Raw genomic sequence first — 26,067 nt, 5'->3', positions numbered from 1 at the left:
TCCCTCCGGTCCCATAATCGTCTAATCGGGTCAAGCGATATCCTAAGCTTGAATCCGTTCCTTGACAAGCAAGGTGTCCTGCGTTCCTGTGGACGCGTAAGAGCATCCACCTCCTTATCCTACGACGAACGGCATCCAATAATTCTCCCGTTCGGCTGCGTGTTTTCACGCCTCCTGGTTTCCTTCACGCATCAAGTCTCCCTCCATGGAGGCAACCAATTGGTGATGCGGCTGGTTCGAACCAAGTTCTGGATTCCCAAGCTGAGGAACTTGGTGAAGACAGTAATTAGTGCATGCACGACATGCGTGATTCATCGCCGCAAGCTCCAGTCGCAGCTGATGGGTGATCTCCCAACCGCCCGGTCGACTTTTTCGCGACCTTTCACTAACTCCGGAGTAGACTTCGCCGGTCCCTTCGACGTCAAGAGCTACGTCGGACGGGGCTGCAAGATTACGAAGGGTTACGTATGTGTCTTCGTGTGCTTCAGCACGAAGGCAATCCATCTTGAGGCGACCACGGATCTGACAGCGGAAAAGTTCTTGGAAGCTTTCTCCCGATTCGTGGCACGGCGCGGGTGCCCTCTTCACATGTACTCTGACAACGGGAAAACGTTCGTCGGAGCCTCCTCCATTCTCTCCAAAGAATTTGTGGAGAGCACCCGCAACCTGATTGTCACCACTCACAGCCATCAAGGTCTTGCATGGCATTTCAACCCACCTGGTGCCCCTCCGTAAAACATACGTTCGAGGAACTTTCCACCCTCCTTTCCAAAATTGAAGCGTGCCTCAATTCGCGGCCTTTGTCTCCTATGTCAGAGGATGTGAGCGACTTGGCGGCACTTACTCCCGGTCATTTCCTGATCGGGGGTCCGCTACTCTCCATGGCGGAGCCAGAGTCCAGAGAGGATGTGGAGTCCATCCGCAACCGCTGGCAACGGCTCAAGGCTCTCCATCAGCATTTCTGTGTGCGATGGAAGAACGAATATTTGAAGGAATTGCATAAGCGGAATAAGTGGCAGTCACCTTCACGCGATCTCCAAATCGGTGACATGGTGGTCATCAGAGAGGAGAATATACCACCACAAGAATGGCGCCTCGGGCGTGTATTGACCGCTTGTCCGGGTGCTGATGAAAGGGTCCGTGTGGTAGACATCCAGACGTGTCGTGGTGTTTTCCGCCGACCAGTTGCAAAGCTGGTCCTCCTTCCTACGGGACGCGCGCTCTGAGTCACCTATTCTTTTCTCTACTGCCATCCACTATCCTGTGGTTTTCTCTTTCCGGCTTAGGCAATTCATCCCGCGCCATGTTCTTCATTTAATCTATTGTTTTTGTTCTTTTTCTCTTCCTTTTGTTTTTTTCGCCTTTTGGTTTCATCCCATTACAGTTTACCATGGCGTCCTCCAGAAGATCATCCTGCACCCTGTCCGACGGAGTGAGCTTGCGAGGGCTCTTCTCGTCAGCGCGCTCCCTTTCGCCTCCGGTTGCCGGCTCTCCGCCGAGACAAGTCGCCCCGATGGAGTCCGAGCCCTCTCCAGCACCGGTGGCACTGGTTACTCCGCGTGGAGTTTCCGTGCCTCGCCGGGCCGCCCCTCAGCGGGGTGAGTATGTGCCTCCCGGCACAAACTCGTTCCGCTGTAGGGTGTGCCGCGCGTGTCCACGCGCTGCGCAAATGTCCACGGTTTGCCCAGCTGACGCCAGAGAAGCGGCTCCGGGCAGTACTTGTAAATAAGTACTGTCCCAACTGCTTGGCTCATCAGCACTCCGGGGGCACTTGCCGCAGCGGTGGACGGTGCAGGCATTGTGGTGAGGACCACCACTCCATGTTGCACATGCGAGATCCTAAACCCAAGCAGCGGTTGGCGCGACGACCGAGGGGCCGACGCGACCACCCGGCACCCACCAGAGGAGGACCATCGTCATCCCGGATGGACCGGCCCACTTCCCCACACACCAGGCCCGTGCCTAGCCCCGCCTTGTCATTGACGGCACTACTCCAGTGCAAGGGAGTCAGTATTCTCCCCACCGCGGCGGTCTGGCTAGTCACGGGGAAGACGGCCTTCGAGGCGCGAGTGCTCATTGATCCGTGCTGTCCTGTAAGCCGCATCAACGAGTCGATGGCAGTGGCCATGGGCCTCTCCATCACTCGCGTGGGCGCAGAAGGAGTGTGCACGGCAACGTTGCGCTCCAAGACGTCACCCATGAGCCGGGAGGTCGTCTTCAAAACTGATCCGCAGCTCCACACAACGACGCCCACCAGGACTGTCACACCAGCCGGGCCCAGTTCTTTCAGCAACCTCGTGTTGGCTGACAAGGACTGGTTCCGCTCGGCATCGATCTCGGCAGTCTTGGGGGCTGATGTCGTGCTACCGGGTATCCTCCCGGGCCAAGGCGGACTGCCTATGGCGCAGAATTCCACGCTGGGCTGGATTCTGTCCGGCACGTGCTACTAGCAGTTTCGTTGCAATCCCAATATTGCAAGGGGGGGAGAATGTTGATGCGAGCGCATTGCTAAGTGAGAGGCACACCTCCGCTCCGCCGACCGAAAAGCACTCAAAACTTTTTCCCTTACTAGCAATGCGCTCAGTGCGTAAGAATGCACTCAAGCTCCAGTGCTCTCAGCTTCTCTCTCCCACAACTCACCACCGCTGAGCCGCGCTCAGCATAGATCGCCGAAATGCCGTCGGCTTTTTTCTATTAATTAGTTACAAATCACGTCTCTTGTAAATCGGTACAATTGCCCCCCATTTCTGTGCGCAATAATAACCCGCCAAGTCTGAATAAACCAAATATATATATAGTGAGAAAAACGCGAGTGTTATTATTTTCGGGAAGCAAAACATTCTGGACATTTTTCAGCGCCCCCACGAACACACTAGGAGACCACTTCATAGCAGCAGGAGACTACAATGCCAAGCACACACACTGGGGATCTCGTCTCGTGGCTCCAAAAGGAAAGCAGCTCTACAATGCCATTATCAACGCCAAGAACAAGCTCGACTATGTTTCTCCTGGCACACCAACATACTGGCCGGCAGACCCAAAGAAACTGCCCGATTTAATAGACTTTGCCATTACCAAAAACATTCAAAAAAAATCTGATAAGCGCCGAATGCCTTTCGGATCTTTCATCTGACCACTCGCCTATACTGTTTATTCTACTCCGGCATCCAGGAACATTGGAACAATCACTAAAATTGACCTCACAGAAAACTAATTGGATTAAGTACAGAAAGTATATAAGCTCACACATTGAGCTAAGTCCCCATCTCAATAATGAAGCCGACGTAGACAGCTTTGTTAATTCACTGGAGTCTGTACTTGTCTCTGCAGCCCAAGCTTCAACACCTCAAACCATAAATACACAAAGCAATCGAAAGAAGACAAATCTACAAATCGAGCAGCTCGTCCTCGAAAAGCGACGCTTACGTCGAGAGTGGCAATTCCACAGATCGCCATCTGCTAAGCAACGTCTAAGACATGCCTCACGTGAACTAACTAAAGCTCTACAGCAAGAAGAAGAATATGTCCAACGCCACTACATAGAGCAATTGTGTACTTCTAGTACGAAAAACTCACTATGGAGAGCTCACCCAACTCTGAGCTCACCGAAAGAAACCGTGATGCCTATTAGAAATCCCACAGGAGGCTGGGCGCGTAGCGATGCAGACAGAGCCAAGACGTTTGGCTACTATCCAGTGAGATGGAAAAAGTCAATTATAATAATGATAGCAAAGCCGGGAAAAGACCACACAATCCCCACGTCGTATAGACCTATAAGCCTACTTTCATGCTTATCTAAACTCTTTGAAAAATGCGTTATGATTCGGATAAACACATATGTTACCTAAGACTCCAGGAAGGAATCCCGTCACATCAATTTGGGTTTCGTGAAAAGCACGGAACAATTGAGCAGGTCAACCGAATAACATCAGAAATTCGGAACGCGTTCGAAAAACGAGAGTACTGTACTGCCATATTTTTAGATGTCTCTCAAGCATTTGACAGAGTCTGGCTAGAAGGTCTAATGTACAAGATCAAGACAATGCTCCCCAGCAACACCCATAAGCTTTTAGAGTCTTACCTTTACGACAGAAAATTTGTTGTGATATGCAACTCTGCTATATCTGATGATTTCACTGTTGGAGCTGGAGTTCCTCAAGGTAGTGTGCTAGGGCCAACACTATACGTCCTCTACACAGCAGACATCCCGACAAGCACACGAATAACAACATCTACGTTTGCTGATGATACAGCTATTCTTAGCCGCTCAAAATGCCCGAGGCAAGCAACTGCGCAGCTAGCTCTTCATATAATAGATGTTGAAAAATGGCTATCAGATTGGCGAATTAGAGTGAACGAACAAAAATGCAAGCACGTTACATTCACCCTGAACAGGCAAAACTGTCCGCCGCTAACATTAAACAACACTCTACTCCCGCAAGCAAACGAAGTGACATATCTAGGAGTACACCTCGACAGAAGACTCACATGGCGCCGGCACATTGAAGCCAAAAGAACACACCTAAAGCTAAAAGCCAGCAGCCTTCATTGGCTTATCAACGCTCGGTCTCCCCTCAGCCTTGAATATAAAGTCCTGCTGTATAACTCGGTACTAAAACCTATATATATGTACGGCTCCCAATTATGGGGGAATGCCAGCAATAGTAATATTGACATAGACCAGCGAGCTCAGTCGAAGATCTTGAGAACCATCACCGGGGCACCGTGGTACGTTCGCAACGAAAACATACATACAGAAGGAAAAGTACTTTACCAAGCTACTCTTGCACCCTAACCACCTGGCGAGAGGTCTAACAAGGTTGAGCAACCAATCACGTCTTCGTCGTAATGACTTACCTACCCAGCGACCGATTTGAGGGAGGCGCAACCAGAATGCAGTTTTAACACACAGTTAGCTAAATTTTAATGTTAAGATTCGTAAACTTATTGTTAGTCTCAAAATCTAGAGAAGATTCAATAAATAAAAGCAAAGTCCTCAATAATAAAAAAAAAAATCTTGCGATTAACACCAATCTCTTGGACCAGATAGCAATCTGACTTATCGGAAAGCTATTGAAGCGGTTGAATTCTCTCGGCAGTCAAGCATGACCAGCGGAACGCTACTTTTGTACATAATGATCTTATCAAAGAAAACAGACACTAAGTATCAGCTGGTGCGTCATCATCATCGGGAAAAAAGAAGTGGTACGGGAACACGATAAGATGTCTCAACAGAGATCTACACCGCCTTAAGCGATTGCTTTTCAATTGGTAATACCGGGTGTGCCAGGTGAAATATCTGCTCAAACTGAACAACTAAGAAAGTTACAGTTGAGTGTGCTTGACTGTGAGATACCCGCAACCCATTTTGAATAAAAGCAAAATATTGTTTTCAAAATATACCTAAAATACTAAAAATATACCAAATGGTATATTTGGTATATCAATATAGTACCGCATTCAAAAAATACCATACACTGCACATAATACCAGATTGTCAGCCAAAGCAACTAAGACCCCTAGTAAGTAGGCGTTTTTCTATTGCTGTACTTATTTCCACCATTTTTATCCGATCGTAAATTTTCAGGAATCACAATTACTTTAGTTATTATTGTACATACCAAAATTCGCAGCTCTAGCACTAAAGTTCACTTGTTATTCGATTTTTATGATTTGCGGGGGCGGAAGTGGGCGTGGCAAAAATTTGAAACAAACTTGATCTGCGTGCAAACATAACAAATGCTCTATCTGTTATAGTCTCTGAGATCCAGTGTTTCATACGGACAGACACACAGACGGACATGGTTAGATCGTCTCGGCTATTGATGCTGATCACTCACTTCTGGAAACGCCAATATTAAGATAAACAATAAATTTTTATAACAATATAACAATCTGTAGGATTTATATTTATACATGTGATGCTACCAATTCGGCCAAATGTAACAAATCCAAAAAATAGAAAGATCGATTTTCATCAGTCTCCTTAAGCAACCAAATACACTTCGAAAATCCAATAATCACAGATTAATTATGTAATAACTTATAATACTTACAGCAACTTCGACACTAGATGGTGCTTGCAATCTCGTTGAGACCTTAGTACATTTACAATTATCGAAACACCACTGAGCATATTGTCTGAGCTTTCCATCAAACGAGTCCAATTTTTGCTTTAAAAATGATACGAAAAACCTGTAAGAGTGTTCAAAAAATTAAATGATTTATTTACATTGGTCAAAATAAACACGATATAAAACTATTGTCTCGTATCGTCCTCTGTTTTACTTTATACTTTAAAAGTAGTTATTTGTCTCAATGTAGATTTTGCACTTGTTTGCTCCTATTAAAAAGAAGTATTTTACAACCAATATAAGATGTCATGGAGACAAATTATTACGTTTAAATAAAAAATAAATGAGATTAAAACAAATAACAAAAGCATGGTTATTCAAATTATTTCTTGAATTACTTGAAAGCTTTTTTATTAGTCACAAAATTAATTATCAGGCATCATAAAGATAGTCAAGACTTTAGATTTGAATCTGTGCCTGATAGTTGGTTTCTTTGGTGGAAATTTAAAACAATAACAAATGCTATCAAAAGTTTTAGCTGTGTATGTACATCTCTAATAGTCCCTGAAATCTAGGTGTTCATACAGGCAGACGGTCTTGGCCATATCGTATCGGCTATTGACGCTGATCAAAAATATATATTCCGAATTATCTGCTTCTGTCTGTTACATACATTTTTTATGGGCACAATTTTATAATACCTTTGACAATTTTACTAATGGTTCATGGCAGCTTAAAGTCTAATCATTTAACATAAACCCACACAAATTCAATAATAGCATTACTGATGTTTGTATTTTACGTAAATTATTTACTTTTATGAAAAAAAAAAGTTTTAAGAGAAAATAATGTTTTCACCGGCATCGTTTTCGAACTGTTAACATTCTAGAGACCCCATCACCGATGAATCGGCGCAACTGGCCATGCTGTGTGTAAGACAATGTTTGCCTTTTACCTCTACTCTCTGAAACTCAACCACTTGCCTGTTTTTATCACTGAAGCTTATGCCGCAATCTCGCTGAATTCGACTGCACCACTTTCCTATATCTTTTTTGAATCCCACAATATGGTTTCCTACACCAGACTATTGTTCAGGTATGAACACGAAGATGTCATAGTGTTATTTACATGTAGATCATAAAAAAACATTGCACAACTAGAAAGATAAGATATGATATTTATATCACGCACACAATGTTGTAATAAATAATTGAAGGTAATTACTTGGTCGCTCCTGCTTAAGCTCAGCTCTCAAATCAGAATGTAAATACTGTACACGTGCCCCTATTCAGCACATAACCATTGTCACGTGCGCTGCGTCAGCATAAGCCAAGCCAGCAGTACTCTGGAACCAGCGATCACCGCCTTACATAAGAGGAACCAATGTGGGACCCACCTTTAGCTTCAGCAGCAAACCCTTCGTTACGAAGTTACCATTCGTATAGAAGTTATGTTTCGTTTAAATTGACAAATGTCTATTAAAGATTATTTTTTAAACTTTAAAATCCCAGCTGCTAAAGTACAAGTGCGTTAAGTGCCACTATTTAAAAAACGCGAGTAATAGTGTCGATAATAAACATCCGACGCCGCACAACATCTGAAGGTTGCCTTGACATTGGCGCTGACGTTCCTGTAGTGGTCGCCACCAAGACTTTGCGTGAGTTCCCGCTACCCATTTTGAATAAAAACAAACAATTGCGGAAATATTCTCAAAATATAATGAAAAATATAACTACAAAAATACTACAAATATGTCTTATTGTATATTTTTGGTATACTGATAGTTACTACATTCAAGATATACTATAGAGTGCAAAATATACCAGATTGTAAACCAAAGCATATAAGAACCCTAATAAGTAGGCGTTTTTGCCCATACAAAAGTATTTCTTTAATAACATCCTCAATTTTGTAATATTTTATGATTATTACCGCAATATTTTGCTTTTATTCAAAATGGGCAGCGGGTATCTCACAATCGAGCACACTCGACTGTAGCATTCTTACTTGTCTTCATTAATGTTAAGCCTTGCGCTAATATTAATAATCTACACAAATTAAATACTCCTTGCCTATCACTGCTTAGGAAGTGGCCAGCTACAACGAATGGCAATAGCTGCCTAAGCTCGTTGGCACTTCCAGCAGTGGTCTCTCTTATGCTGCAATTACCAGAAGTAATGGTGGTCCTGCTCAACGTCGACTCCATAATCCATTATCCATTATTATGTGTAGAGCCAGCTGACACCGTTCAGACACGGACAGACAGCAGCAGCTACAATTTCAAAATTGGCAGCAACCACTACAACAACAGAAACAGCAGCAATTCTTTCTGTGGCTACAGCAACAGAAACAGGACCAAGAACAGCAACGTAAGCAAGACAGCGATCGCCTGTAAGGACTGGAGAAAATAGTGCTTGACATGGCCAACACGATTTGTCAATATTCTGGAAGTAAATTTGGCTCCCAAATCAAGTTTAACGTTCCAGAATCACAATGAATCCACTAAAGATTCTTATTTGGAATGTCAATGGCATAGCTGGAAAAGCCAAAGAGGTTGAACTCCTTGCGCACAGCAATAACGTTGACATCAGTTTGTTGTCTTAAATTAGGCTCAACCGAGGACAAACAGTAAAAATCTTTGGATATGCCTTCTATCCCGCCTACAAGCCATCGTAATTGTTGAATCGCAGCGGAGGCGGCGCAGCTGTTTTAGTAAGAAGTGCTCTTCGCCACTTTCCTCTAAGAACTATTGAGTCACGTACTACTCAAATATCAATAATTAAAATTTCTACAGAACTAGTAGATGTGGAGATTAGTGGTTTATATTGTCCCCGAGAAATAGACTTTAAGAAAGAGACTTAGTTAACATGCTTTGTGCTAGCGGTCAACAATATCTAATTGGCGGAGACTGGAATGCTAGACAGTGAATGTGGGTGACATATAAAACTCACCGAACGCGATCTATCAGAAGCTGTCGCTGCCTGCGGAGCCAAAGTTCTTGCTACAGGATCGACCACAAGGTACCCATATGTTGACAACCACACGCCCACCTGCATTGACTTTGAAATGGAATAGCTGATTTGCTGATAAATCTAAAGCAGATTTGGGACCTTAATTCAGATCACCTTGCGCTTGTCATCACCGTATGCACAAACAGCGTTAATGTTACTACTTCTCCTCGGCTCATTACAAAATGCATAAATTTGCCTGCATCTAGACAGCATTTTAAAGGCAACGCAGTTTTCATAGATATGCAACAAGCCTTTGCCAGAGTCTGCCACGATGGCATTTTGTGAAACTTATGCGAACGACATTGCTGTCTTATACAACTCTCCCAGCCAAGCAGAAGCAGCAAAGGATACCTGGATACCTTGGCTGCATGATGCAGAATGCATTACTCTGAAAAGATTAGTTTTAACCACTCCACTCCACTATTCACTTCGAAGCCGTGACCTTGGAACAACCCACCCATGCGAAATATCTTGGTATCGGCCTGGGCAAGAGATTCACTTTTGCCTCACACTTAAAATCTGTCAAGAACTGTGGCCACAGGTTACAGAAATTTCGCGGGCTGCTTAACAAAAAAACAAAAATGTATATGCACATTGCATAGTTCCAATTTGGCTATATGGAATGCAGGTTTGGTGGATTGCTGTCAAATCGAACTACAAGTGCATCCAAGTACTGCAGAATCGGGTCTTACGGCAAATAACAAACTGACCTTGGTACGTGAAAGGATCCACCTTACACTGGAATCTGAGGCGCTAAAAGCGACATAACGTTCAACCAAACCTGAATTTCACATGAACTCAAATAAGTTTTTTCCCTGTGTTGTTGAAGTACTCTTTTCTTTTGCTGTACCGGTTCAATTCTTAATTAAGAAATTAAATACAAAAAAAAAAAAATTACTCTAACCATCTAAGACATGAGCAATTGTTGTTGTGTTAACTACACATGCATACACATACCAATATAGGCCCATACAAGAGTATTTCTTTGACACTATTGTATGGGCAAACTATTGTATGGGCAAAAACGTCAACTTACAAGGGTTCTTAGTTGCTTTTGCACTCCATAGTATATCTTGAATACAATACCATATCAATATACTAAATATACCATTTGCCATATTGTTTAGTATTTCTCGGTATATTATTTTGTTTTTAATCAAAATGGGTAGCGGGTATCTCACAGTCGAGCATATTCGACCAAACATAAACAAACGATGACAAAACTTAAACCTATAAAAAAGTAAAATCCCTGTGAACTGCCGTAGAACCAACTCCAATTGAGCGACTCCTACGTGACCCTGCAGTACGAGGGTAGGCTGATAAAAAGTCGGCCTTACAAAGAAAATACGTTTTTTTTTGTAATTTTGCTTTTTTATGTCTCAACATAATCTCCTTTTAGACGTATGCACTTGGACCAGCGATCCTCCAGTTTCCCAATACCTTCCATAAAATAGGATTTGTCCAGGTCCTCAAAATAGGCGTCTGTTTCACAGATTACCTGTTCATTTGACTGAAATATCTTACCCCCAAGCCATTTTTTAAGTTTGGAAATAAATAATAGTCACAAGGTGCTAAATCTGGAGAATAGGGTGGATGGGGTAGAATTTTGTAGTGCAATTCACACAATTTCGACATGGCGACAACGCTCTTGTGAGCGGGAGCATTGTCCTGGTGAAACAAAACTTTTTTCTTCGCCATGTGCGGCCTTTTTTGTCTTCAGCTCCGAATCAAATCGTCCCAAGAGATTGGAATAGTATTCTCCCGTAATTGTTCTGCCTTTTTCCAGATAATCCACGTGAATTACGCCTCGGACATCCCAGAAAACCGTTGCCATCACCTTGTTGGCCGACAAACCGATCTTTGCCTTTTTCGGTGCCGGTTCTCCAGTTGAAATTCATTGCTTTGACTGTGTCTACTCTCTGGTGTATGGTGATGAATCCCGGTTTCGTCAACAGTCACAAAACGACGAAAAAATTCGTTTTTGTTTGCGTTAAGTAATGCCAACTCTCCTTCGCAATGTGCAAGCGGTTGCGTTTATTTTCCATTGTGAGCAATCACGGCACCCATCTTGACGAAAGCTTACTCATGTGTAAAAATTCCTGTAAAATGTTTCCAACGCGTTCCCGAGAAATGTTTAGAGCATTTGCAATCTCTCGCAGCTTGATTTGGCGATCATCCAATTATCATTCCATGGGCTTTATTCACAATTTCTGGTGTTGTCACTGTTGGCGCATTTGATTTAGAATAATTAAGAGCATGAAGTTTCAAAGAAGTATCAAATGAAGTATCATGATGTTGTTAGAATTAGGGCGAAGCGAGAGCGCAATAAAGCTGTCGTTTGTTGCTCTTTGAGCGAATTCGCCTCGCTTCGCCGCTCTAGTTAAGTTAGGCTTAATGTAACTTAGCATAGATTTATAAAGACAGTTGAAATTGAGAACTTATCAGCGCGTCATCATTCTCTCCGTTTTCGTTTTCGTCGTCTTACAACAACAATTAGGTCCAGTCTTTGTGTTCGCGAATAAAGCGGAATTAATAATCATAAAAAATCTCTAGGACGACCCGGGCGATCATCGTCAAAAATGTTTGTCCGCCCGCGCTTAAAATCAGCAGTCCAATATTTTATTGTTGAAAACGATGGAGCTGAATCCTTATAAACTTTGTCTAACTCCTTTTTAATATCGTCGTTGGATTTCTCTTTTAAAAAATTTTTTTCTTTGTTGGGCCCACTTTTTATCTGCCCACCCTCGTATAAAAGGGAGGACTCAACCACTGAATGTAGTACAATAAAACTATAAAACAAAAACCCGAATCCAAATATACCATTCAAACTTATTTGAATAGAATTCAATATATTACGCATTTCTCAAATCAATACTGGCTCTATTAAATAATAATAATAAATAAAGAGTCAATTAAACTCAATGCAAAGTCTAAGACGATCTAGTTGAATCAATGACCAACATTCGTAAGTGACACGCCGTGCGTAATGAATGAAAATGAGTCAGGAACGAAAAAAGTACCAAATGTAATGTGTCTAATTAGGGATTTTGGAAAAAGAATGTTGACAGAAGTATCTTTAGAAAAACAATAGCATACGCATTAGTACTACATCGTTACGTTGGCAATACGCACAAAAATAGTTCGCGTCCGCACACAGCCTTAAACGTCAAAAAACGAACACGCACTGACGAAAGCTTTTGCCGAGGTGTCTCACCTTTTACAATTACCGATAGCTTTGTGCCTATTGACTTATTAAAGCCAACCTATACCGATAAGGTGTACCGACTAGCCTTCACAACCCAAAATCGACATATCGACATCGTCGGTTCGATAGCCTCAAGGTCGCACCCCAACATAACCATTGCTGCGTCCAATGTCAGCATAAGCCAAGCAATCAGCACCAGAGTACCCCAGAGGACCAGCGATCACTGTGTAAAAAACTATACCAAATGGCATATGGGGTACATCGATATAGTACCGCATTCAAATTATACCATAGACGGCACAATATACCAGGTTGTCGGCCAAAGCAACTAAGACCCCTAGTAAGTAGGCGTTTTTGCCCATACAAAAGTATTTATTTAATAACTTCGACAATTTTTATCTGAGCAGAACCAAATTTTCAGGAATCACAAATGCCATTGTTGTTATTGTATATAAAATTCGCAGCTCTAGCTTTAAAATTACGCTTGTTATTCGATTTTTTTGCGAAACAAAAAATTGAAGTGTCGTTTAATTTTGGGCAGGAGTGTAACGGTGCGATTGATGCGAACGAAATACTATAGGTAAGTCATCGAAATTACAATATTCAAACTAAAGCAATCTGCAGTGACCAATTAAAAAAGGACTTACAATTTCTTTACACTAATGTTGTCTTTACATAATTGTTTTGGCGGATACTGCTTAACCAAACATATGTATATGTACATATATACAAATATTTGTATTTTTATACCCGCTACCCATAGGGTAGAAGGGTATTATAACTTTGTGCCGACAGGAAATGTATGTAACAGGTAAAAGGAGGCATCTCCGACCCTATAAAGTATATATATTCTTGATCAGCGTCAACAGCCGAGACGATCTAGCCATGTCCGTCTGTCCGTCTGTGTGTCTGTGTGTCTGTGTGTCTGTGTGTCCGTCCGTCTGTCCGTATGAACACCTAGATCTCAGAGACTACGAGAGATAGAGCTATAATTTTTTTTCGACAGCATTTGTTATGTTTGCACGCAGATCAAGTTTGTTTCAAATTTTTGCCACGCCCACTTCCGCCCCCGCAAATCAAAAAAATCGAATAACAAGCGTAATTTTAAAGCTAGAGTTTGCAAATTTTGGTACATATAATAACAACTATAGTAGTTATGATTCCTGAAAATTTGGTTGCGATCAGATAAAAATTGTCGAAGTTATTAAAGAAATACTTTTGTATGGGCAAAAACGCCTACTTATAAGGGTCTTAGTTACTTTGGCTGACAATCTGGTATATTGAGCCGTCTATGGTATATTTTTGAATGCGGTACTATATTGATATACCAAACATACCATTTGGTATATTTTTAGTATTTTTTAAGTATTTTCGGTATATTTTCAAAATGATACCGCAATATTTTGCCTTTATTAAAAATGGGTAGCGGGTATCTCACAGTCGAGCACACTCGACTGTAACTTTCTTACTTGTTTGTATAAGTATAGAATTAATAGTTTTATTTCGTTAGTCTTATTAAGTGTTCGCGGTTTTCAATTAATGCATGCTATTCAAAATTTATTTTGCTTTATGCGCGCGTCAACAAGCCCACGCTTGGTATCGCTGGGCCACTTGTGTTGGTGCTGCCATTGCTACCACAACGTACAAATATAATATATCTCTTTTAATTTGAGATAGATCGTAATTAAATAGTCGAATGTGAAAATCGAATTGAAAATATTTCCTATTTATTTTCTTAAGGCTTTCAAATTAAATTCATAATACTTGGGTATTCGCCTAACCAGCTTGCGCTAAAACTTCTTAAAATAAGTATTTTAATCTTTTTTTCTTATTTTCTCCTTTATTTGGATTAATTATAGATTAATGGTGTGGTGATTCTTTCTCTTTTATAGGTCAAATAAATATCTAAATACCATCAGCGAAACAATCGAATAATTCGCACTCTTGGGCAGTCGCATATAAACTTTGCTTTTGCAAATGCAAATTAATGAATTTAGCACTGCTGAATAGAAACATGTAAGAAAGCTTCAGTCGAGTTGCAGAGGGTACACCCACTTTTAATCAAAATAAAGCAGTGCGGCATTTTTCTTAAAATATACCAAAATAATATGCCGCAGCAAAGTACTACAAATATACCTAATAGTATATTTGATATAGTAGTACATTCAAAATATACCATAGAGTGCTCAAATATTATATACCAGATTTTCAGCCAAAGCAATTAAGACCCCTAGTAAGTCTTAGACCATACAAAAGTATTCCTTTAATAACTTTCATCTGATCGCAAAAAAGCTTTCAGGAATCACAAAGACTATAGTTATTATTGTATATACACAAATCACTTTAAAATTACCCGCGACCCATTTTGAATAAAAGCAAAATATTGCGGTATTTTTTCAAAATATACCAAAAATACTAAAAATATACCCAATGCCATTATTGTTATATCGATATAGTACCAGATTCAAAATATTTGAACTCGAGCACCACCGACCGGGTGGTTAAAAAAAAAAAGTTTGTACCCCGAGCGGGCTCGAACCAGAGTACCCCGAGTACCACAAGATATTGGGCTTGCACTCTACCAATAGAGCTATCGCAGTGCCTCTATGCATACAGATACAAATATATGTAGAGGCGAACATGTATATACGTATGTATTCGCATACATATTATACAATAACACATACATAGAAGGCGTTTTTGCCCATACTAAACTATTTCTTTAATAACTTAAACAATTTTTATCTGATCGCAACCAAATTTTCAGGAATCACAAATACCATTGTTATTATTGTATAAATCAAAATTCGCACGTCTAGCTTTAATATTACTCTTGTTATTATTGATTTGCGGGGGCGGAAGTGGGCGTGTTAAAAAATTGAAACAAACTTGATCTGCGTGCAAACATAACAAATGCTGTCGAAAAAAATTATTGCTCTATCTCTGCTTTCTCTCTAGTTTATGAGACGGACATGACTAGATCGTCTTTACGCTGATTAAGAATATATATCCTTTATGGGGTCGGAGATACCTTCTTCTACCTGATACATACATTTCCTGCAGGCCTACCTTCCTTCTACCCTATGGGTAGCGGGTATAAAAAGAAGGCACAGCTCTACCTCTAATAGTCTCTGAGATCTATGTGTTCAGGAATATTTATACTTTATAGGGTCGGAGAAGCCTCCTTATGTCTGTTACATATATTTCCTGCCAAAAAATAAAGAATATTCGTTTTATATGTCCAGATTTAAACATAACGGTATATATTTCATCTTTATTTTCTCCTCATATTCTTCTTGAGTGTCAAAAAACAACCTTATTTATAAAGACTATAGGTATTTTTGTATGAACCAAAACTCTAGTATGTAGGAGACTCTATCTTCAATTGTTTTCAGAAATGCCTCCTCTACCTGTTACATACATTTCCTGCCGGCAAAAAGATATAATACCCTTCTATTCTATGGGGAGCGGGTATAAAAAGATAATGAATGGGATTCAAGATTGTTGATACTATAGATTATGAGACAGATTATAAAAGATAATTTCGAAACTATCAAAGGTAAAATAGAAAGCTAATGACTTGTAGTGTGCAACATATAGAATAGAGAAGTTCTAAATTTCCCAACTTTTGTATTGTGCTATTGACGCACCCTAACGAAGTCATCTCACTATCTGCAATTGCTTATGACTGCCTTCTTAATGCGCTTGTCGGAACGGTTAAGCAAAAGCTAGGCTCATTACAGAATAACAATTACGACAAATCAGACCTATAGGTTCGCGGCAATTATAATCTGTCTGAAAATTAATACATATTACACTCTTCTTTTGTCACCAAATAGTGAGAGTATAAGTGTGAAGTGTAAATAATTAATTAGTTTGTAACCAATGTAGGCATAGAATCCCCAGAAATTCGGTTCGCCGAGCTCGGCACTGGCGAATAGTAGCCTCTAAAAGTCATTAGTGGTCCAATTAACCCCTGTCGGAACCGTAGAGCGCTGTGTGACCCCTAGAGAATGCATGTATCATACCAATCTATTGTGTGCACAACCTTGATTGTCACAACAAGGTTGACTGCTCATCGCAGCATAGACTCAGAATTTTGACAGTCTACCACATACTCTCTAAATTAACGGATCAACGAGAGATCTAGATTCCTCTGCTAGGTAAATTCGTAAAAAGGAACCCCCACTGAAGCGAATGTGGGCGCGAAATCTCTTTTCTTTATTTTGTTTTCTATTGAAGCTTTTGTGTATTGCATTCATAATTTGCGTGTGACCGCATGTGATCAAGTAAGGAAGGACCCCGACCAATCTGACGAGCTACACCCGAGCAAGAATACGCCACCCACCAAGCTCGACCACGGACAATCAGTGCCTTGAAGGCAGGATAAGGTTTTCGTTCACCACAGACTAGAATTGAAAGTGTTAGACGGATTGAAGACTATTAAAATGCAAATAAAAAGTGTTACTAGAAGTAATGGATTTTTAAATAAAAATGAAATTTTTGATATTTGGAACGTAATGCAAATTTCAATGAAAATTAAGCTTTTAATATACATAATGCAAAATTTCAATAAATATGGAAATTCAAATGAAAATAAAACGGTTAATAAGTAATAAAGCTGTACGTTGTAGCTATTAGTAGCAAATGAAACACTACAAAATGAAACACTTCAAATATGTTCTGTATTGTTCAAAACTTTATAATATTGCAGCTAACAAAGATAACAAATTAAAAGCGCGTTGCGCTTTACAATATCCCATAGTTTTTTTGATGGCTGAACTAAACACTGTACTAGAGAATTTGAAACTCCAAAAATAACCGAAAATTCACAATTTTAAAAACAAGAAGTACATGTCCATATCATGTCCACACCACCGAAACATTCGCCTATTCAATAAGTGCAACTTTTAAAAGATGCAGATGAACTCATATTCTTTGCCTCTTTCTATAGTGACCATATTCCACTCCAATTTTATTGCAATTTGGTTGTAACACTTTTTGGATTCGAAATATATTTCCTGTTCTCGAGAAAATATCGCCTCTCGCTTTCTTTTTAATAATTTGAAATTATTCATCTCTACGCTAGTGTTCACTTTGCCGAAATGGGTGCGAAAAAAAGCAAAGCTATCCGGACTACGTAAATCAGGGACGGCCAACTGTTCCCACACATCGTGCATCGGTCCGATGATTTCGATGATGTCACTTGGAAGTTTTGTGTACCTCGGACCATGCGACTCCGTGTTTTGCACGAGTGTCATGACCAACCAACTGCCGGTCACTTAGGAGTACGCAAAACAATTCTTCGGATCAGTCAGCGGTATTAGTGGCAAGGTTGCATCGGAATGTTAAGAAGCATTTCCGACAAAGCCCAAGCTGCCAGAAGTTTAAGACATCGCAACAAAAACCCGCCGGACCCATGCACACTCGACCCGCGGAAAAACCATGCGCTGTCATGGGAGCCGATTTCGTCGGTCCGCTTCCTCGTTCTAAGCAAGGCAACACCATGCTGCTCGTGTTCTTCGACCCGTTCTCCAAATGGTGAGCGTATCCTCGCTCACTTCGGGGTTCCGCGATGTTTCGTGTGCGATAATGCGACACAGTTTACTAGCCAGTCCTTCAGGACGTTCCTAAATACCGCTGGAGTGGACCTGCAACACACTGCCCCGTATTCCCCGCATGAGAATCCAACGGAATGAGCAAACCAAACGGTTAAGACGACGATCCCGCAACTAATTGAAGGACAGCAGAACCATTGGGACGAGTTGCTTCCAGAGATCACCTTAGCCGTAAATTCCAGCGTCTCTGAGTCCACGGGCTATAGTCCAGCTTACCTAGTACAGGGTAGGGAGCCTCGACTTCCCGGAAGACTATACGACGAGGTGACACCAGAGGCCACCGGCAAAACAGAAGAAGGAAATATTTTCGATCGTGCGAGGAAACCTGGACCAGGCGAGCCACGACCAGAGTAGAAACTACAACCTATGCCGGAGGCAATGGCGACCCACTCTGGGCGGGAAGGTGCTTTTGCGGCAACACCATCTCTCCAATGCTGCTGACGGGTTCGCAGCAAAGCTAGCCCCGAAATTCGACGGTCCATATGTGGTCAAGAAGTTCATCGCAGCAAACATCATCCGTCTGCAGCACACAACGACCAACCAAAGAGTGGGTAACATCGAAGACCTCAGAGAGTTCCAGGAGCAGAGGACCGAGTCCGAGGCCGAAACCTATGAAAGCGACACGTCGAGAGCCGCGATCAAACCCTGATCCAATCCCTCCGACCACAACCCCCAGCCTTCGCACCAGTTAATCTAATTACTCTTTTTTTGACTAATTCAGAACATGTATACGGTCGACCTATGCGGTTCCTCCCCGCCGCGCGACTACGTCGGCGACGAACCCAACGTACCCCGACCAGCCGACCTTTGCCGGATTTCGACAGAGAGCACAGAACCCCAGCTCTCCCCGTGCTTCTCCCCGGCCCCGCTCCACAAATCCGGTGAACCTGACTTTTATAATCCCGTCAGTGAGCATGAAAAAGAAGATGAAGAGGAGCCCAATGAAGAGGGTTACGAAGAGGAAGAGGATGTAGGAGAGGGAGAGAGTAGCGAGGAAGAGGAAACCCCCACTCGGCGTCCACCCAGTGCCTGGTCGCCTCGACCTGGACATGCCGCCCAGCGGCAACGTTGCGATCCACGAAGAGGACGTGGGGTATATGCACAAACCGCACCGCCGATGAATGTCGAGCCCTATCAACCCCTTCCCACTAAAGACAGCGACACGGACGAGCCTTTTTTCGTCCACCAAGTATGTATTTCATAATTGGAGTCAAGGCCAAAGGATCAAGAAAATGGACATATTTTTTTGAAGCGAGGATCCAGCAAAGTTGATACAGCTAATAAAAACGACTGTTCTACAAATCGAAATCTCCGATCGAACTGTCCCAATATAGCCGACTTAAGCTGGTTAAGCATTATAAAAATGTATTTAACCTTTAATTTTGCGAGTAAAATTGTAGTGTCGCGATTATTTTGTAATATAATCGATTAATAATTCAAATAATCAAAACTCATTTTCCCATACAATTAAATCGATAATTGAAACAAATTAATCGATTAATATGAACCATATGTTTAATCGTGCCATCACTAATGGCGAAGGTTCTAAATTGCGCATAGTCCTCAAACAGTGGCATTAGGTCGACCTCCAATTTATCCTTGGGTATTTAATCTATCCTAAAAATACATCTCTGCCATTACTTGATACATTGTCCCCAATTGACGGAAGGACCCTTGTATTTTCAATGACATGTGGTCACGTCTAGTATATAGCCAGTATGGCTGACAATCTTCCTAGAGACATTTCACATATATGGCGTTTGCGGGAATGCCAATAGGTCTTTTAGAGCTTCATGGTGATAAAGTTATTTGATTAAAAGTTAAAAACATATATATTGGCAAAATAAAGAGGACAATATGCATTAAAGCGGATAATAAGGATATATATTAATTTATTCATATTGAAGATCCACGATTGAAAATTACCATTTGGTCTAAAATTATAGAAACCTTACACGAATTATTCATAATTTATTTCTACAATTATATGAATATGATGAAGATATTTGATTTTTTGATGGCTGTCAAATTTACTCAATGTGCAAGATAATCGCGAACGATTTATTTATGAGAAAAAATGTTAAAACAATTCTACAGAAGTTAAATAATGAACTAATTTTGTGTGTACTGTTAGAAAAGTAAACTTAAGTAATTTAATATTACAGCAAATTATTTATGTAAAAATTGTTAAAACAGTTTGATAGAAGTTAAATAATGAACTAATTTTGTGTGTACTGAAAAAAAAGGAAACTCAAGTTATTTAATGTTACAGCATTTAGTTTGCTGAATTAGGCCAACAGATTGTCGGCCCGTCGTCATGTTCTTTCAAAACATTTTTTTTTTGTATTTAACATTCTGTGATGATAAATATATTTTTGAGTTTGTTATTTACCTGAATAATAGTTTGCTGGGTTGAAAGGCGACAATTATAAGACACATCAAGAGCCATAACCGATCTGCCCATTCTGCAGTAGGATTTTTTGTCATTTGCCTTATGCACTGAACAAAAATTTCATCTCGAAGTTCCTCTCGTTCAATACCCAAACCTATAATATATTGAATACTATGAAGTTCACGTTCCGCATTTTGGTCTCCTCGCATATATTTGCACAGTTCCTAAAATAACAAAACGAAACAATTCCGTTGAGAAGTGAACACACATTTAAGTTTAATGTGGAAAATGAATATTTAAGATTTGTTCAGTCCAAAGCTTCAGTTAAACGCCAACAAAGTGGATTTCACAATCTAAATGTAAAACTATTTACATATAATAATAAGATAATGTTTCTGTCGTTACTATAAATTTGGAAAAAGTAAAAATATATGTATAAGACAGAAGAAATCATCTCCGACCTATAAAGTATATAATGTATGTATATATATAATATAGGTCTGCATGAATACAGTCAAAGCAGCATTTGGTACTCTCACTCAAAGTTCTGACTGACTGAGTGAGACATTGAGTAGCACGGATTTGGCATGAGTAGAAAATTTACCGTATCCGAACGGCGAAGCAATGCACCAATGAGTTTCGCGACCGAGTACTCGGTTGTGCGCCGCATTGGCGACGTCAAATTTATTGCGTGTTTGTGTTTTTGTTTTTTTTTTGCTTTTCAATACAAGAATTAGAAAAATATAAGCCATGAATTAATTATTATATATGTATATGTATGTAATTTATTTATTTTATTTTTCAATGACTGAATGCAGAAACATAATTTTGTTTATTGTATCTGAATTGTCAGCAATAATACATCGTTTTTCTGAAATTAAATTTCTAGCATCTGAAAAAGCTCTTTAAGATGCCGATCTGCTTACAGGAATACAAAAAAGCTAGTTTTATTTAATAAAGGAAAAATATTTTTGTTTATGTGACACCATTCAAGGCAATTAAAATCATTTGCTGCTCTGCAAGCCATGAACGACGAGAATGTCAAAATTTCTTTACGCTTTGGTTTAAATTTCACTCATTTCGCATACAACGAAAACAACGCTCACTAATGCGCAATTTACTTTGTTGAAACCGTTTTGGCACGCCGAATTGCGACTCAGGCTTGTACTCAAATAACTGAAAATTTTGAGTGCATTCGTGCAGAACTCTAATATACAAATATAATTTAATCTCAGATATCTTAAGAACTTGACATATTTGTAATATCTTTGTATGTTACATGCAAGTGAATAACAACTACAAGTAAAAATATTTATAACCCAGCTCACTAAATCAGACTTACAGCGGGGTTCCAGGTCATATTTATTGTTTTCAAAATGAAAAATGATTCACAAGATTCTTTCGATTTACAAAACGAGCAAGTTTGTCTTGCCGAAATGAAAAGTAAATGCCTTTTTCTACATTAGATCAGATCTTATTTGCAAAAAGAAAAATAAAATAGTTGACTCATTGCATTATAGTCATTCTCTTAAGACAGCCAGAAGATCAATTAAGCGTGCAATTATTTTTAAAACAACTAATTTCTGACCCACTTCAAATTAAGAGGTAATCGACCGATAAATCCGTCACCATGAGTTATCGGCTTAGCCGGCATACTTTTAGTGGAATTAAAAAGCAAAATAAAATTTCTTGTATAATGCTAAAATTGCATAAAAAAAATTGTTTAAAACCGGAATGAAATCGGTTAAAAAGATGGCACCCCCTTTTTTGAGACAAATAGTCGATTGCCGGTACACTGTTTTTTTTAATGTATGTTTCAAATATTTATTTGCGAAAAAGAGAAAAAAGGCGAAAGCATAAATCATCTAGCAAGATGAAATCATCGTTATCATTTTTTCATGTTGTCGGCGTTGACGAAATCCAGGCCAAGTACGACTACTGCTACGTTGTCTATGAACAGTGTGCAGCTCAGTTGAGTGAGCAAATAGCAAATGCATTCCAGGCCGTGCAAGGTTCGGCTATCCAAGAGCTGCAGAGTACCATTCAAGAGTGTCTGACAGCCTTAGAGCACTCGAAGATCAACATCGAGAATAGGGATTGCATCCTGGTCTTCTTGAGTTCTTCGACGCTTTCCAAATTGACCCTTTCTCTTTGGGAACAATACATTAAAAAGACCGACATTCCAACGATGGATAACATGAACGCTTTCCTCCGGTATCGCACCCTAGAGGCGAGGCACGAACGCTCAGATAGTTTCAAGAGACTCACGCAAGAAGGTCTTTAGGCAGGTCAACTCATTTGGGAGTCCTGCAAGTTGTATTCCCGGGAGAATTATCCGAATAGTTTGTACCCTCATTTTCTTCTAACGACCCTCTTGCATCGAGTCAACCCGACGCCCACAGTCAACAATCATACAGTCCGCTCTTTCCCTGTCAGCTAATATGCAGTCGTTCCTGGCAGTTAACACAAGGTGCTGAGTTCAGCTGTTATACACATCTGCCGCCGCGATGGCGGCTTTTGCTTTTATTCAAAATGGGTAGCGGGTATCTCACAGTCGAGCACACTCAACTGTAGCTTTCTAACTTGTTTTTAAATCACTATGGCCGATTTATCTAGTCAAATTGCTTAAGCAACAACATATTCTGAGGGGTGTGTGTTGTTTTGAACAAACTTGTTCTGCGTGCAGACAAACATACGAACTGTTGACGCTGATCAATAATACATATACGTTATAGGGTCGGGGATGCCTTTTTCTGCCTGTTACATAGTTTTCCTGCCGGCACAAAGTTATAATACCCTTCAACCCTATGGGTAGCGGGTACTAAAATACTATACTAATATATACCGAAGGCTATATTTGCTATATCGATATACTGTTGCATTTAAAATATATCAAAGAGTGCAAAATACACCAGATTGTGAACCAAGGCCACTAAGGCCCAACTGCAGCAACAGTTTTTTGCCATAAACAACTTATACAATTTTTAGCCGATTGCAAGATAATTTTAAGGAATCATGAACAGTCTTGTTATATCATTACTCTAGCTTAAAAATTACTTTTGTTATTCGATTCGATTCAATATCTCTTATACTATAAATTTAGGTGCTCATACAGACTAGAGGTGGAGAACTATCGATGGCACTATCGGGACTATCGAGGGTTGGCTACTATCGACACGCTCTCGATAGCGGCGCGCACTTTCGATAGTGGTTAATCGCTATCGTCGATAGTGATCGATATTTTTCAAATACATTTGTATACCAGCAACCTCCGTAGAGTCGGAGAGGGTCTTCAGCAAAGCAGGACAAATTATTGCAAATAGTCGTACAAAATTATTGGTTGAAATAAATATATAAATAGCAGTCAAGGTACACCTACAAAATAAAAAATCATTCAAATAATTATTATTCATTATTTTCAGATAAAGATTGGAAAACCAATTTTATATTCTCATATTTTAAATAAATATGGATTACTTCAAAAACTAATTAAATTATTTTCTTTTACTGCAATATCGACAACTATCGACAATATATTATCCTTGCTATCGTCGATAGTTTATGGCAACTATCAATCACTATCGATGGCGCTATCGATAGTTTTCCACCTCTAATACAGACATGCACACTTGGCTATATTATCTTGGCTGGTGACACTATAGGGATTGGAGACGTCTCATTTTGCCTAGCCATGGAAAAGACAAACGATGACACCCTTAAACGAAGCCAATCTGGCTAACAATATAAGTACACTAATTTTACTCACTTTGAATATGTTACATGAAATCACTATATTTTCTGGATCGTACATATGAATATGAGAAGTTGGAATTTTTTCAGATCTAGTAAATATTATCATTTCATGTTTTGGTATTATATCCAAGGCTTTCTTGCCTTTTCGTGTCAGCGTGGAAATTAATGTGCCGTCAATCAATCGTTCGTGATCATTGAAAAAGTTTTCGGCAAATTCTAAAATGTTATAATTTGAATCAGTATTTAGTACATCTTTTTTTGTATCCAGTTGATGCATCTCCAAGAGTTTTTTTTCAACTCTGAACTTTCGCCTTTGCTCTCGATCATTGTGTATGGATGACCCAGCTTGTCCAATAGCTTTCTTTTTTGCACCTAAACTATTTTTAATAGTATTATTCGATTTTATAAAATCACTTATATTTTCTTGTATTGTTTGCAGATCTTCCGTATTTGACAACGCTTCGTAAATAGGCTCAGTATTTGTTTGCTTTTGAGGACTAATTATACATTTATCCACCGGTGGAATTGTTGATTCACAAGAAAGTTCTATTGTTTCATTAGAGACGCTGGTTTTCTGATAATTAACACTTGAAGCCGAGTCCATTTGAAGGCAAACTTCAATCTGAAAAATATGAAAATAAAACTAAGATCAGAATCTATTTGTGCAACCGTCTGAAGAGCAAACCACTAACAATTACAAAAATATACGGGAATATAATACATATGTATATACGGTATAGTAGTAAAAACTTTATTCAGGTTTCAGAACAACACTCGTCATCGTGAGCTATTTCTGAAACAAAATTAACGCATTTAAACAAAAATTTTAAGAAAAGATTTACGTCAAGAATATTATAAACCAATAAGAAAGCACCGATTCATAGAATATCTACGATACGCTTTCCAGGAACATATTTGGCACAATCCAAGATTGAGCCCGAAATACCACACAATAAAAATTCGTAACTACTTATTCTATGAAACGAATCACATGAATGCGACAGCTCATGGATACACAGAAATTCTAATAGGAAATCGCATCAAGCACTCCTTTTACAACGATTTTGGATCTGCATATCTTAAGGCTACAACCATAAATTTAGAAATAGCTAACCATTCTCTAGGCTGACAAAAATCCTCTACTGAAACTTCCCCGAGGGTGCTGACTATTGCCAGTACATCCTAGGTTGCGCAGCGGGGCACGGTGGGCCTGAAGGAGAAGGCCAACGCATGGATGCGTGATCACCGTCTTAGCCCCCTCCCACTGAAGCGCAGTCCGGTTCCACCGGTCTTGCCAACAAAAAGGTGAAGTTCACGGCAAGCAAGCGCCAACGGTCGGCTGGGAAGCTCTAGTAAGTAAGAGTCAAGCAAGCACCTGGCTCCACCAACAACAAAAAATGGACTGTCCATGGACGACATTATAAACACCTCCAGACTGAGGAAACTGCTGTTCAAGCAGGCTTCTAGTCCCAGTCTGCTCAAGTCGCGCGACGGAGTGTGGACAGAGAGAAGTGCAGGGTGGGGTTCTCTCGCCTATCCTTTGGAAACTGGCTGTGAGTAGCCTGCTACAAAAATTTACTATACGGGCTCCCAAGTTTATTGCCTATGCCGATGACATAAGTATTTTGATAACTTGGAAATGCCCAACCACCCTCAGTTCCGAAATAGAACTTACTTTACGGGAAGTTAAGGCATGAGCCGAAGCAGCCGGGCTCAGCATTAATGCGGATAAAAGGGACCTTATCCTCTTAACGGTGAGGCAATCTGGGCTGCAGCGCTATAAGTAGGGAGACTAGTGCAGACTTGGATAATACTATCCCCTTCACCTGTACTGACCACATTAACACGGTCTACGTGGTACTGCCCCAATCCAGTTTACAAACACTCTCACAAACTCTATGACCATTCCAGTATCTTCCTAGCGGAAGTCTTCGCCATTGGCAAAACTGCAGAAGTAGCTCGGGGTATACAACGCAATTACAACTCGATTGACATCTTTGTTGACAATCAGGAT

At 40.3% G+C, this 26,067-nt stretch overlaps 2 protein-coding genes across 5 annotated transcripts in view; one reads left to right on the top strand and one right to left on the bottom strand.

The window, feature by feature from the left end:
• The window catches only part of LOC117573094 (myosin-VIIa), a 157,010-nt gene that overhangs the window by 57,893 nt on the left and 73,050 nt on the right, over positions 1 to 26,067 (bottom strand). Inside the window, 3 exon segments of the mRNA XM_052008373.1 lie at positions 6,057 to 6,195; positions 20,301 to 20,524; positions 24,067 to 24,675. Of these exon segments, the coding sequence (XP_051864333.1) occupies positions 6,057 to 6,195; positions 20,301 to 20,524; positions 24,067 to 24,675 (972 nt within the window).
• LOC117573097 (uncharacterized) overlaps positions 12,665 to 26,067 on the top strand; it is a 64,667-nt gene continuing 51,264 nt past the window's right edge. For 2 of the 4 annotated variants that reach the window (XR_007955651.1, XR_007955654.1), the window contains exon 1: positions 12,665 to 12,870. Coding sequence is in view for 1 of the 4 variants with exons in the window: in XM_052008378.1 (XP_051864338.1) it covers positions 18,633 to 19,112 (480 nt within the window). In the remaining 3 variants the exon portion in view is untranslated. Of the gene's footprint in view, positions 12,871 to 16,532; positions 16,621 to 17,379; positions 19,350 to 26,067 lie in introns of those variants that run through there. The other 2 variants (XR_007955653.1, XM_052008378.1) reach the window with 2 other exon arrangements.

Source organism: Drosophila albomicans, unplaced genomic scaffold (genome assembly GCF_009650485.2).
Source record: "Drosophila albomicans strain 15112-1751.03 unplaced genomic scaffold, ASM965048v2 utg000051l_pilon, whole genome shotgun sequence".
Classification (NCBI taxonomy): domain Eukaryota; kingdom Metazoa; phylum Arthropoda; class Insecta; order Diptera; family Drosophilidae; genus Drosophila; species Drosophila albomicans.
The sequence above is the reverse complement of the archived record's forward strand: the minus strand, read 5'-3'. Positions and strand labels throughout refer to the sequence as shown.